At 39.6% G+C, this 14,751-nt stretch overlaps 1 protein-coding gene across 1 annotated transcript in view; it reads left to right on the top strand.

Moving 5' to 3' along the window:
- LOC132378304 (ornithine decarboxylase-like) overlaps positions 1–13,031 on the top strand; it is a 28,740-nt gene extending 15,709 nt beyond the window's left edge. The window contains exons 4-10 of the mRNA XM_059945115.1: positions 661–795; positions 1,210–1,291; positions 3,579–3,662; positions 5,907–6,066; positions 10,051–10,154; positions 12,602–12,816; positions 12,962–13,031. Coding sequence (XP_059801098.1) covers positions 661–795; positions 1,210–1,291; positions 3,579–3,662; positions 5,907–6,066; positions 10,051–10,154; positions 12,602–12,816; positions 12,962–13,031 — 850 coding nt within the window. The remainder of the gene's footprint in view (positions 1–660; positions 796–1,209; positions 1,292–3,578; positions 3,663–5,906; positions 6,067–10,050; positions 10,155–12,601; positions 12,817–12,961) is intronic.
- The last annotated feature ends 1,720 nt before the right edge of the window (positions 13,032–14,751 follow it).

Genomic DNA, 14,751 nt, shown 5'->3' with positions numbered 1-14,751 from the left:
CACTGACATATATATGTAATTAAATATATGGTTTTGTTGCAGCACTATGGTACAAGACATGAAAAAATATAAATTACAATATTAAATAAACAAACAGATAACTGAAGAGTGTAAAAGAGCAAGTGAGGGTGTGTTTATGGACCCTTCAGAAATCCAATAGCAGAGGAGACGCTATTCTTACAATATTGAGTGAGAGTCTTCAGGCTACAGTACCTCCTCCCTGATGGTAGTAATGAGAATAGAGCCTGTCCCAGATGGTGAGGGCCTTCAATCTTACACACCTTCTTAAGGCTCCACCTTTTGAAGATGCCTTTGATGGTGGGGAATCTTGTGCCGTGATGGAATTCGCTGAGTCTATAACTAACTGAACTCTTGCAAATCTGTGCATTGGAGACTCTATACCAGACGTTGATGCAACCAGTCATAATGCTCTCCAAAGTGCATTTGTCAGAGTTTGCCAGATTCTTTGGTGACGTGCCTTCTTCGTGATTGTATTAATATGTTTGGTCCCAGAGATCCTGAGATTTGAAACTGCCCACCCTTTCCATTGCTAGCTCCCCAATGCTGATTTCTAATTGCCTACTGAAAGAACTAAAATGGTGCACTCCTTCTGACTTTTCAGCAGTCACACCTGTTTTCTTAATGTTGCTATCTTCACAGAATGGTTCTTCGCATTGCTGTAAATGATTCTGGGTCCTTTATTCCCTTAAGTGTGAAGTTTGGAGCAACTTTAAAAGAGTGCAGACAGCTGATGGAATGTGCAAAGGCTTTGTGTGTGGACATCATTGGTGTAAGGTAAAAAAAAATTTACTTACTGAAAAACAATTTGTGACTTTTATTCAATAGCTTATTTACAAACATGTCAAGGCGGTGTCACTATTTGTGACCATGGCAATGGGAACAACACGTGCAAGAGAATCACGACAGTTCCAAAGTGAACATGTTGTGTAATTAAATTTTTTTCAGTGTAAATTACATCATTACTTGAAGTGTAAACACAAAAGATACTTCTTGAAAAGTACTTTTAGCTGGCTTATGCCCAGAAATCCAAATAGTTTTTTGCATCATCATTCCCTGTATTAGAAATGTGATGAACAATGCTTTGAGTTTTGACAAAGTACTGAAGCAGTGGATAAAATAAATTAATATTCCTTAAATACTCTTAAAAATATCAGTTGAATTCTAATCTAACGACTCTTCTTTAACCAGCTTTCATGTTGGAAGTGGCTGCAGTGAACCAGAGGCATTTGCTGAAGCCATAGCAGATTCACGCATGGTTTTTGATATTGGGGTATGTTTCTTTCGAAGTTTTATATATTGCATAATAGAAATTTTCAGAAATGCAGCAGCCATAACAATGAAAGCTTCAAGTACAATGAGTTAATTACAGTATGAGTTACACAATCTCCTATTTGGGAATGAGAATGGGCAGGTGACAGAAGTGTGTGTAAGGCAGGGGTCGGCAACCTTTACCACTGAAAGAGCCATTTGGACCCGTTCCCCACAGAAAAGAAAACACTGGGAGCCACAAAACAAGTTTGACATTTAAAATGAAATAACACTGCATACAATGTTTTTTTTGCCTTTATGCTATGTATAAACAAATTATAATGTGTTGCATTTATGAAATCGATGAACTCCTGCAGAGAAAATGAAATTACATTTCTGCATGCAACGAAAACTTTTTGAACTCCGAAAAAAAGACGTTGAGTTGAAGGTTACTTTTAGGTAAAATACTCAATCTATTTGAGTCCTTCTTGTATTTATAAAAAATGCCGAACTTAAATTGTCCGCCAGCAGCAAACCAAAAATAACGTCAGCCAGCTGTCAACCTGAAAAATAAATGGACTATTTCACTGAACAATGAAAAAATATGAATATACGTAAAATAATAGGCAATTAAAATATTTATCATACTTGGTTAATGGGATTTCTGCTCCTGGACCTCAGCGCACAGCGTCTGCACATCAGGGCTGTATGCCATCACCTTCATCTTTACACAGGATCACAAGCCGTCATCTGTGAGGCGTGCGCAATGTTTGTTTTTAATAAAGTTCATGTTGGAGAACACCTGCTCACATACATATGTGGATCCAAGATCGACTGGACTCCAAGCAGAGTTTACATACCGGCAGAACAGCGCTATTTGTTCAATATCACCTTTGTCTTTAGACTCATCACAGGCAATCGAGTAGGCCACAGCTGAATTGATGTATTTAATTTACTGTCTTGTGATGTCTTCTGCCATTTTTATGGTTCTGTCTTTGACAGTCTTTTCAGAGAGGGGCATATCCCTGATTTTCTGCACAATTTCACTCTTGTTTTTAAAGTCCGTGAATAGATGTTCTGAAATCATAATGAAAGATTCTTTCATATATTCACCATCTGTAAACTGCTTCCCGTGCCTGACTATTCCGTGAACGGCAACAAAACTAGCATATGTCGTTGATTATCCAGACATCATCCACTTCTTGAAATGATTTTTGCTCAGATCAAACTTCCGCAGCAGTTCCGAAACGGCTTTTTTAATCTCATCTCCATCTGGATATTTTTGAGCAAAGGCTGCGTGTTTATTCTGGAAATGTCTTGCGACTTTTGACTTTTTGTTGTTTGCTAGTTTCTCATTGCGTAATAAGCATACCAGTAAACCAGTCTCGTCAGCAGTGAAAGCAAATGAATCTGCCCACGTATCATTAAAGATTCTGTTTTCTTCAGTCATTTTTCTTTTTTTAGAATTCTTCATAGTTAGCCTACCTTGGATCAAAAAATTAAAGACATCGCGCTCTGGCGGGTGTTAGGCATTGGCAGTGGTGACGTATATTAATAGCGACAAAAACACGTTTTATTTAGATTGTACAAGATCACCATAATCTACAAATTTAGAATCACATTTCAAAAACTAACATAATACATTTTAATTAAATACTCATCATTTATTTTCCAAAGCCACAGGGAGCCGCAGCACAGAGATGAAAGAGCTGCATGCGGCTCCGGAGCCGCGGGTTGCCGACCCCTGGTGTAGGGGAACACTTTCGATCTAGTAAACATAATTAGATTAGTTTCAAGATAGCTATACAGAAGGGTAGAACTGGTCCTCTGGTTGAGATTTGAAATTGAAGGAAGACCATTTTTGTTGGTATCAAAAAGGAAAAACAGACAGATGTGGATTGAGAGATTATTTTTGCCAAAGGGATGTTTGGTAAAGCATTAGGATGGTTGGGAGGCCTTCAGAGATGAAACACTGAGAGTACAGAGTTTGTATGCTCCCATTAGAATAAAAGGCAATGATAACAGTTTCTTTTAGGCATATTGAGACAGCTAAGAACAAAACACAAAATTCTGCAGTAACTCAGCAGACCAGGCAGCATCTATGGAAAAAAGTATGTTTGGGCCTGTTTGAATCTGATTAATGGTACAGTAGTGACAAACTAAAACCTAAAGTTTGGGATGTCCTTTAGTGTCAGTGATGTTTTTGTATGAATGCACATGACAGTTAACAGAAAGTGATAAGGTTTGCATGGAAAGTGCTTGCTGGTAATGAGACAACAAATATTGGATCTTTTACATATCTTCTCCAGATGAGCCTTGGATTTCATATGAACTTGCTCGATATTGGTGGTGGTTTTCCTGGCTCTGAGGATGGCAAGATTACATTTGAGGAGGTAACATCTTATGCATTAAAGTAACATTTGAGGAACAATTGATATTCAAATAGGTATACCTACTATGTGCATTTTACATATAAAATATGGGCTTGAGAGTTTTCAGAGCTGAAAAAGCAGCAGACAGGTTTCTAATTATTTTTCAGGTGTAACAGTATCACTGTGTTAAATTATATGTTTGCTCTTTAAATCCTTTGATGTAATAAAAGTGAAAAAGTCAATAAAACTTAACTGTATGGTCTCATGTCCTAATTGTGGCACCAGGTAACATCCTGGTAAATCGTATCCTCTCCAGTTCAGCTAAGTCTTCACATTGTGTGGCAGTTCTGCAGACAATACTCCAGCTATGGTCTAACCAGTGCTTTAAAAAGTTGTACTATTCTATACCAAACTAATGAAAGGAAGTACTCTATATTCCTTCCATCTTTTAAATATTGAAATCAAGTTTGTGCAGGCTGCTCATTTCACACACTCACGACCCTCTGAGTGAAGCAGTTTCCCTTCATATTCCCCTTAAACTTTTCACTTTTCACCCTTAGCCCATGACCTCCAGCTGTAGACCCACCCAGCCTCAGTGGGAAAAGCCTGCTTGCATTTATCCTATCTATGCTACTCATAATTTGTACACTTCTATCAAATCCCCACCCAATCTTCTATATTCCAAGGAATAAAGTCCTAACCTATTCAATCTTTTCTTATAACTCAGGTCCTCCAGCCCTGGCAACACCCTTGTAAAATTGCTCCGTACTCTTTCAAACTTATTTACATCTTTCCTGTAGGTAGGTAAAATGCACACTACACAGTACTCCAAATTAGATCTACCTACATCTTAGTAACTGATAAGCTCTTACTTGTCAATGAAGCATGAAATTTAAAAAGCAGAGCTCAAACTAGCACTCTCTCAATTTCTGCCTGTGCTACTCGTCAGCGAGGGTATGAATAGGATGATCTTGTACTTAAAAGTCTGGCTGAAGAATTGGTGTAGGGGGCAGGGTTTCACATTTGGGGATTATTGGGATCTCTTCTGAGGAAGGCATGATCTGTACAAAAAGGGCAGGTTACACCTGAACTCTGACATCTGACAAACATCCTTGGGGATAGGTTTGTTAGAGGTGTTGGAGAAGGAGTTCATACTGGGTTGGCAGAGGCATGAGAGACAGAGTGCTAAGTCAGAGGATGGTGCTGTTGGTGGGCAGGTGGATGCTATGTGTAGAGAGATTGAGGAACAACTGGCAGAGGATAGGGCATAATTGCAGTCAGTTGCATGGGTTGAAAGGTGTCTACTTTAATGCAAGAATTATCAGAGTACAATCATTAAATGACAGAAGGTGAGATTCAAATTCAGTATGTCTAATTTCTGTACAAATTCATTTGTAGCTACAGTGGATTCCAGTTAATTGGGACACACCAGGACCAGTACATTTTGGCCTGGTTAAGCATCTGCCCCAATTGATCAAAGTCTCATGAAAGTGGTTTTTTAAAAAAAAGATAAACTACCGTTAACTGAGTATGTATTTAAATTAAATACAGAATAAATCAGAAAGTTAATTATAAAGAAAGTATATTTACTAATTTCAGCTTTATCACAGTTACACAAAGAAAGAAAAAGAAAAGGGCCCATTACAGTTAAACCAGTCTAAATCTGCATCTGACTGTTGGAGTTCGCCTGTTCAAAAAAAACAGGGCTTAACCATTACTCATGGTGCTGAATGCTCATTACCAATCACCAGTAGAGCTTCACATCTTGGACTCCTTCATCTTGCAAAGCATTCCTTGCAATCACATCTTCCCCAATCTCTTTACCGCAAGTCCAAACCCCACCATTATCTATCACAAATCTCTCTCTGGAACCTCTCTCAATTCCGCCATCCTGATTGGCTAACACAACATTCTTAAGTTGAACAATAGTCCCTTATCTTTAGCCGAAACCAAAACATTCTTCCAGCAGGGGATACTGCTTTTACAGAAAACTAAAATGAAATACCTCACACAATAACAGAAAAAATCTTAACCAGGGCATTACATCTCCTATGGCCACACAAGTACAAAAACTTCAGCAAATCTCCTGTTCCAGTTAAGCAGCATAGTATGCCAAATAAATGAAGGAAATCTCAGCTATCTTCTCGATTATTTTTTATTCTTTAAAAATTGCCCCAAGTAAGCAGCTGCTCAATTAACTGGAATCCATTATATATAAAATGCTGGTTATCAGGTAATAATATCTAATTGATTTTCATGTTGTAGATTGCAGCAGTGATCAATCGTGCATTGGATCTTCACTTCCCTGAAGCAAGTGGAGTGATTGTAATTGCTGAACCTGGCCGTTATTACGTGATGTCTTCAGTCACAATGGCTGTGAATATCATTGGAAGAAGAATTACTATAGATTCAACTAACTCCAATGGTAAATTCTGCCACAAATCACCAACTAGCTACAATGATCTTCTGTACTCAATGCTGTATGAGGGAAAGATGGGTGATATATTCCAGAGCTTTACCACCAGAAGGAGATGTGACATGAGAAGTTCTGTGTTTCCCTTAGGCAAAAGGTGGAAGAATTGTCACCTTAGGATGTGAAGATTCATGAAGATGGCTGAAATTCCTGGTCAGCTTCTTAAGACCATAAGTCACATGAGCAGAATTAGGCCATTTGGCCTTGAGTCTGCTCCACCATTCCATCACGGCTGATTTATTATCCCTCTCAACATTCTCCTGCCTTCTCACTACAACCTTTGGCACCCTTACTGATCACGAACCTATACTTAAAATATACTCAATGACTTAGCATTTTTTAGTCATACATGGCATTGAATTGCAGATTTACACCATCCCCTATCTTAGGAAATCCTTCCCATCTTTGTTCTAAAGGAACATCTTTCTATTCTGAGTCTGTCGCTCCTGGTCTTAGACTCCCAAACTGCAGGAAATATCCTCTCTACATCCACTTTACCTAGGCCTTTCAATATTCGATTAGTTTCATTCAGGTCCCCCTCATTCTTCTAAACTCCAGCAAGTACAGGTCAGAGCCTTCAAACTCTCATCATACGCCAACCTTTTCATTCCCAGATCATTCTTGTGAACCCTCTTCAATGCCAACACACCTTTCCTTAGATAAGGGGCCCAAAACTGCTGGCAATACCAACGAAACAATGCTGACTTTGTCCTATTTTATCATGTGCCTCCAAGTACCCTGATACCTCATCCTTAATAATGAACTCCAAAGATCTTCCAAATGACCGAAGTCTGGCTACCAATTTTCTTCCTTCTGCCTCCCCCCCTTCAAGTCAAGTCACTTTATTGTCATTTCAACCATAACTGCTGGTACAGTACACAGTAAAAATGAGACAATGTTTTTCAGAACCATGGCGCTACATGAAACAGTACAAAAACTACACTGAACTACCTGAAAACAACACAGGAAAAAAGTGGACAGTGGAGTAACATTTGCAATTTTATATTCTTATGGAACCATGCCAGTGTAGCATCCATGCCCCCCAATTTACCCCCATTTACCTAGGGCGAACTGCTATCGCCCCACCAATAGTGCAATACTTCGATGTAAATATGGTGTAATGCCCCCCTCCTGTACTGGCAACACAAATATCAGACAATACACCAAAGGTGAGTAAATAATTGCAACTTTATAGTTATTCCTCAGTGATGGGTTAGTACAAACAGATAACCTAAAGGCGCCAAATCAGTAAGTTTATCAATTTGTGCACATGATATTTTAATACGTTGGAGCTCACGCCTCCGGTTCCATCCACAACGACCTTCCGAGTCTTTGGCCACTGTCTGAACCGCCAACGTCCAGTATCTTCTGCCCTGGAACCGTTGTCCATTCCTCACACATTCGTCCTCCTCACTCGCCTCCCGAAAAAGACTGCGAACTCCCACTCAGCTCACAGATACAAGATAGCATAACAATTCTCCATTAGTTAGTCCCCCTCCCCCTATCTACAGTTATAACCCAAACATTCCAGATACAACCCATTACAGCATTAGGTAACATTACAGAGAAGCTATTTCATTATAACAATACAGAGAAGCCATTTTGTTAGCCTGAACAGTTAACACCACAGTTACTGGTACTGAGAGCCCTACATCAGAATCTAGTTTTTCCTTGAAGGATCATTACTAATGCTTCCACAATCTCTTCAGCTACCTCTTTCAGAACCCTGGGGTGTACACCATCTGGTCCAGGTGACTTACCTACCTTCTCCTTAGCATTAGCAACTACACTCATTTCTGGCCTCCTGACACTCTCAAAATTCTGGCATACTGCTAGTGTCTTCCACAGTGAAGACTGATGCAAAATACTTATTAAATTTGTCCGCAATTTCTTCGTCCCCCATCACTACCTCCCCAGTGTTAATTTCCAGTGGTCCAACATTCACTCTCACTTCTCTTTACTTTTATATATTTGAAAATTTCTTGGAATTTTTTATATTATTGGTTAGCTTACTTTCATACCCTCTCTACACCTATGATAGTGTTGCCATGCTGAGCTCAAATGCCATCCTGTGTCATCAGAATAAAATTGCTGACAATACAGTTATCGTTGGCAGAATTTCAGATTGTGACAAGGACGCATAGTGAGATAGCTGATTGAGTGGTGGCACATCAACAACCTTGGACTCAATGTTAGTGAGACAAAGGAATTGATTATGGACCAGGAAGGGGAATTTGAGGGAATACAAAACAGCCCTTATCAAGGGATCAGAAGTGGAAAGGGTGAGCAGTTTCAAGTGGGTCTCTACTGGCTATCAATAGCTCTGAGGATCTATCCTGGATCCAACACGTTGATGCATTACAAAGAAGCTATATTTCACTAGGAGTTTGAGAAGAATTGGTCCATCATCAAAGACAAATTTCTACAGATGTACCATGGAGAGAATTCTAACTGGTTGCATCATTGTCTGGTATGGAGGGGCTACTGAACAGGATCAGAAAAAAAGTGCAGAAAGTCAGCTCCATCATGGGCACCAGCCCCCTCTCCCCCAACTTCAAGGTCTCCTTCAAAGGGCAATGCCTCAAAAAGGTGACATCCATCATTAAAGGCCCCTGTTACCTCAGACTTGCTTTCATCTCATTGCTATTATCAAGGAGGTGATACAGGACCCTGAAGACACACACTCAACATTTCAGGAATAGCTTCTTCTCATCCACCACCTGATTTCTAAATGGACAATGAACCCATGAGACCTATCTCGGTACATTTTTCCCTCTCTATTTGCACTACTCATTTATTTACATTTATGAAGAGGGCAAGCCAGCAGTTATATTTTATTGCGAGTTTGATAAGATTTGGTATGTCACCAAAGACTCTAGCAAATTTCTACAGATGTACCGTGGATAGCACTCTGAATGATTACATCACCGTCTAGTGTGGAGGCACCAATGCACAGGATTGGAAAAAACTGGTTGCAAACTCAGCCAGCTCCATCATTGGCATTAAGAATTCCCACCACCACATGATCTCATTACTACCACTAGAGAGGAGAAACTGGAGCCTGAAGACTCAATGTTTTAGGACCAGCTTCCTCCCCTCCACCAGATTTCTGAATAAGTACTACCTCAATATTTCTGCTCCTTTTGCAGTATCGCACTGTTTTGCTGCCACAAAACAACAAATTTTGCAACATAGATCAGTAATAACAAACATGATACTGACTGTTAATACCCCTTTCTAAAAGAATATTGGGCATCACGGTAGCATAGCAATCAGCACAATGCTGATACAGCTCAGGGTGCTGAATTCAATCCTCCAGAAGGAGTTTCTGTACATCCACCCATGGACTGCATGGGTTTTCTCTGGGTTCTTGAGTTTCCTCCCACAGTTCAAAGATGTACCAGGGAAGTGGTCATTGTAAATTATCCCATGATTAGGTTAAAATCATGGTAGTGAGCAGTTGCTGGGATTTAAATAAATACTGAATCTCCCTCCACTATTGTTTCAGATGATGGATTGAAGTACATTCGTGAATTCCACTCACCGAGGTCGGAAAATAAGTGATGGAAGCCACAGACCTTGTAACAAAAAAAAAGCAGTGGACATACGAATGCTATCCAGTTGCAGCCTTTCACCATTCTTCTGGCTGACAGCCCATACTGGGAATTGTGTGACCAGGAAAATTGTGTCAGCTGTTTTTTCCTAACATATGAGATTATCTCCAAAGAGTTAGCAACCACACATAGCAATATTTTCTGTACTTATGATACAAACGCATAAAAAGCTGGTTCCACTGCATACTTTCTCTACTCATGGTTCAGGAGAGCCATGCTTTAAAAAATAGCACAAGCCCTTTACTTTCCTTCAACATTAATGCTACAAAGCTAATCTCTGAAATTCAGTACATGGATCTTATGTGTTAATTCTCTTTTCTAGATGATGAGACTGAGACTAAGAAAACCATAATGTACTATATAAATGATGGTCGGCATGGGTCTTTAAAAGCTGAATACACTCCAATAATACCAATAGCATTTAAGGTAAGGATTCACAAACATAATGTAAGAAAAATGCTGTTAAGTCTTTTTGTAAGCACACCTATCATATAGGCAGGCCAAATCTACTCCAGCAAACTACCAGCCCATTGGTTTACTTTCATTCATTAACAAGACACATATTGTTGATGTTATCGAGCAGTCTTAACTCACCAATGGTCTGTCAAATAATGGCCAGAATGGGTCTCACAGAGATTATTTGGCCCCTTGTGTTATTACAGCCTAGGTCCAAACCTGAATCAAAGTTTAATTCCAGAGGTGAGAGAGATTGGCTGAATGGGTCCTCAGTGGCCTGGAGACACAGAAGGCAATGGCATCAAGGCAGGAACATTACAGCCTCAAAACATTATCCAGGATAAACCTAACTGTTGATTTCCCTTTCATTTTAAGATCAGAACTGGGAACGTTTGTTGATGATAGCACATGAAGTTATTCATGCATGTATAATGGAAAATGTTTCAGAACAATCTGTCTTAGAAACAAAGCTTTCGAGTTACCCAGCAAGTCTGACAATTATGGAGAGTAAAATAAAGTTAATATTTCAGGGCAATAATCCTTTATCTGGCTGCTACCTTCATGTGTAGTGGGCACACCTAAAACCTAGAGTGGCAGAACCTTCCTTTAAGTATCAGAATCAGGTTTATTATCACTGACATGTGTCATGAAATTTGTAAACTTTGCAGCAGTTCAATGCAATACATAATAGAGGGAAAAATAATAATAAAAAATAACTAACTAAACCAATTACAGTATATGTGCATTGAATAGATTAAAAACTGCAAAAAACAGAAATAATATATATTAAAAAAAGTGAAATAGTGTTCAAGGGTTCAATGTCCATTTAGGAATTGGATGGCAGAGGGAAAGAATCTGTTCCTGAATCACTGAGTGGGTGTCTTCAGGTGTCTGTACCCCCTACCTGATGGTAACAGTGAGGAAAGGGCATGCCCTACGTACTGGAGGTCCTTAATACAGGTTTTCCCCCACAATCCAAAGGTAGAGCGTTCCTATGAAACAGTTTGTAATCCGATGTCGAAAAATGAAGAAGCAATGACCATTAATTTATAAGGGAAAAATTTTTGAGCATTCCCAGACCCAAAAAATTAACCTACCAAATCGAAGCAAATAACACATAAAAACTAAAATAACATTAACATACAGTAAACGCAGGAATGATATGATAAATATACACCCTATATAAAGTAGAAATAATGTAGGTACAGCGTAGTTTCACTTATCAAACTCTGGAAGGCAGCAAGCCAATCGATTTGGAGAAAAAAATTTGGCACATACACACATACGTATGCACATGCGTGTGCATGTACACGCATGCACAAACTGCCTGCACAAGGCTTCACGGTCATTGTAGTCTTTCTCAGGGTAAACACACGTACAAAGCGGGCATCTTTTTTTCGTAAAAGCGAAAATCCTCTTTGGTTAGTGAAAACAGGTACTAATGTAAGTCTTTCGTAACAGCGAGTTGTCGTAAAGCAAACATTCGAAAAGTGGGGGCCACCTGTAATGGAAGCTGCCTTTCTGAGACAGATGCCCTGGGTACTTTGTAGGCTAGTACCCAAGATGGAGCCAACTAAATTTACAAATATGGAATTCAGTACTACTTATTCCATGTCTAACTTGCTCTTTAAAAACATTCATGTTAAGTCCGTGGATGGGGTAGATTGTGTGGGTTGAGGGGAATTGTGAAAATCCCAAGTGCAAGCTACAATGTAGGTGTGCATCTAGCAATGGCAAGTCCAGTGTGCTAGATGCCATCTTTTGTAGTTTCTCAGTTCCTGGTGTGGAAAGTGTCTACAAAACTTGTACCAAGTTAAATCTCCCGCATTTGGCATTCGCAATAAACTTTATTCTGAAAATTATTTTTACATGGATATATGGTGTTACTACACTTTTAACAGGTAATGAATGCTTGTGACAATCAATTTTATGACAGAGCATGTAAACTGTCAAAACCATTGAGTACAGTGGTTGTTTCAGTTGCATTTCAATTTGCATGAGTGTTTGAGGTTCCCCCCAAAAAAAGATCATGCCCAGGACCTTACCAATACAAACATGATGAAGGGCAGGCAATCTTTAATTACTGTGTAGAGGGTGATCTGCCTCAGTACTTCCAATATATAACAGGTGGTAGTCAAGAGGCTATTGGTACAAAGTAGTGAAAGTCCAGGATTGGAACCCATAAGCAATTCTTCAAGAGAATGATTAAAATGGTCCTCTTCTACATCACTACCACTGATGAGTTATTTTTGGAACATTAGGACAGCAGAATTTTTTTTTTAAAAACAGTTGCTGAAACATGTTGATAGCAATAAAGGATAAAAGTAACATTGGGATAACATTTGTACACTGCTCAACAATACAAGGTTTAATTAAGTCCAAATGAACAAAACTGACCCGATACTTACTTCCTGCAGAAAGTCAACCTTGACCAACAACTGTTTAACACAAAACTCTGGGGACCAACCTGTGATTCCTTTGACTATGTTATTGATCACTGTGAGCTGCCCGAACTGGAAATTGGAGATTGGCTGCTTTTTCAAAACAGAGGAGCATATTCGGTCTCTCTCTCAAACAAGTTCAATGGCTTTCAAGGTGCCATTGCAAACTATGTAGTGACCAAAGAAGCCTGGTAGGAACAAATTAATTTCCTTCCCATTAGAATTGAGAACGTGTTTCAGTAATGTGTTACATTTTAACCCACATTTTACACATCTTTCTCTGCACACAGCTGTTCAACTATACATGAGAATTAACTTGTCACTTTGTTCCCAAAGGGAAATTCTCCAGAAGATAAAGAAGGAAAATCAGCATCCAACAGAAGAGCAGGTCCAAGGAGAGCTTTAATTGCTAAGAGAAGCTGAGGATAATTTTCATCAATCACCACCAACATTTAAAAGGTGAACTATTCCAAGTTAATTTTAAACTGCTGTCACATTTTTATTATGTTAGAAATTAATAAGCTTTTAGTGTTTAGTTTATCAGAAGTTGTTCATTAAATTTCCAATACAATGACAGATTTCCAATACATAACAGATCTGCCTCCTCCTTTCCTTCTTAAAGATTAGTGTTTCTTTTGCAATTTTCCAATCTTCTGGAACCATTCCATGATCTAGTGATTCCGGAAAGATCATTACTAATGCCTTCACAGTCTCTTCAGCCTGGGTTGTAGTCTCTTTTCACCCTTGTCAGTTCTTAACCCTATCCACAAGGATTCTACATCTTCCGATCCTGTCACCTCTTTCTAAAGATTTCATTTCATTTTACCAACAAAGACACCCTTCCACTACATGCCCGTCCTTTCAATTCAACATATATCCGTTGACGTTTGCTATGATCTTCTTTCAGCCACAAGTCAGTGATGCCCATAACATTATACCTGCCAGTCTCTATCTGTGCTGCAACATCATCTCCCTCATTACATATACTGTGTTCAAATATAACACCTTCAGTTCTGTGTTCATCATGCTTTTCAATTTTGCCCCCATGATACATTTCACCTCAATCCACTGACTACGATTTTGCCCTATGATCTGTTTATCTTTCCTCACAGTCTCATGACACACAATGACTTGTATACCAACTGCCCCATCCTCAGTCCTATCACTCCAGTTCCCATTCCCCTTGCCAACTTAGTTTAAACCCTCCCCAACATCTCTAGCAAACCCATCCACAAGTCTCCCTAGCGTTCAAAGGTAACCTGTCGTTTTTGTACAGGTCATATCTTCCCCAGAAGTCCCAATGATACAGAACTCTGAAAACCTGCCCCCAGCTGCATTTCCTCAGCTACTCAGTCACTGTACTATCTTCCTTCTCCTACCCTGATTAGCATGTGCTACTAGGAGTAATCCAAAGACTACTACTTTGGAGATCCTGCTTTTCAGACTCTTCACTAACTCCCTATACTTACTGCACAGGACCTTCTCCCGCATTCTCCCTATGTCATTCCCGCCAATGTGTACCACAACCTCTGGATGCCTACCCTCCCTCTTGAGAATCTTCTATGATGGAAACTATAGAAAGGGTGTGGAGGAGATTTACAAGGATGTTGCCCGGATTGGGGTGTATGCCTTATGAGAATAGGTTGAGTGAACTTGGCTTTTCTCCTTGAAGTGACAGAGGATGAGAGGTGACCTGATAGAGGTGTATAAGATGATGAGAGATATTGATCGTGAGGATAGTCACAGGCTTTCTCCCAGGGCTGAAATGGTTAACACGAGACGGTACAGTTTCAAGGTGCTTGGAAGTAGGTACAGAGGAGATGTCAGGGGTAAGATTTTTTTTTAATTATTATAAACGCAGAGGGTGGTGAGTGCGTGGAATAGGCTACTGGTGGTGGCGGATATGATAGGGTCTTTTAAAAGCCTCCTGGGCAGGTACATGGAACTTACAAAAATAGAGGGCTCTGGGTAACCCTACGTAATTTCTAAAATAAGTACATGTTCAGCACAGCATTGCAGGCTGATGGGCCTGTATTGTGTCGTAGGTTTTCTATGAAACAAGCTCTGAGACATCCTAGACCTTAGCACCTGGGTTTCAGCACACCATCCTGGCTTCTCTTTTCAGG

The sequence above is a fragment of the Hypanus sabinus genome, chromosome 20, assembly GCF_030144855.1.
Source record: "Hypanus sabinus isolate sHypSab1 chromosome 20, sHypSab1.hap1, whole genome shotgun sequence".
NCBI classification, from domain to species: domain Eukaryota; kingdom Metazoa; phylum Chordata; class Chondrichthyes; order Myliobatiformes; family Dasyatidae; genus Hypanus; species Hypanus sabinus.
Note: the sequence above shows the minus strand (reverse complement) of the source record. Positions and strands in the feature narration are given on the sequence as shown.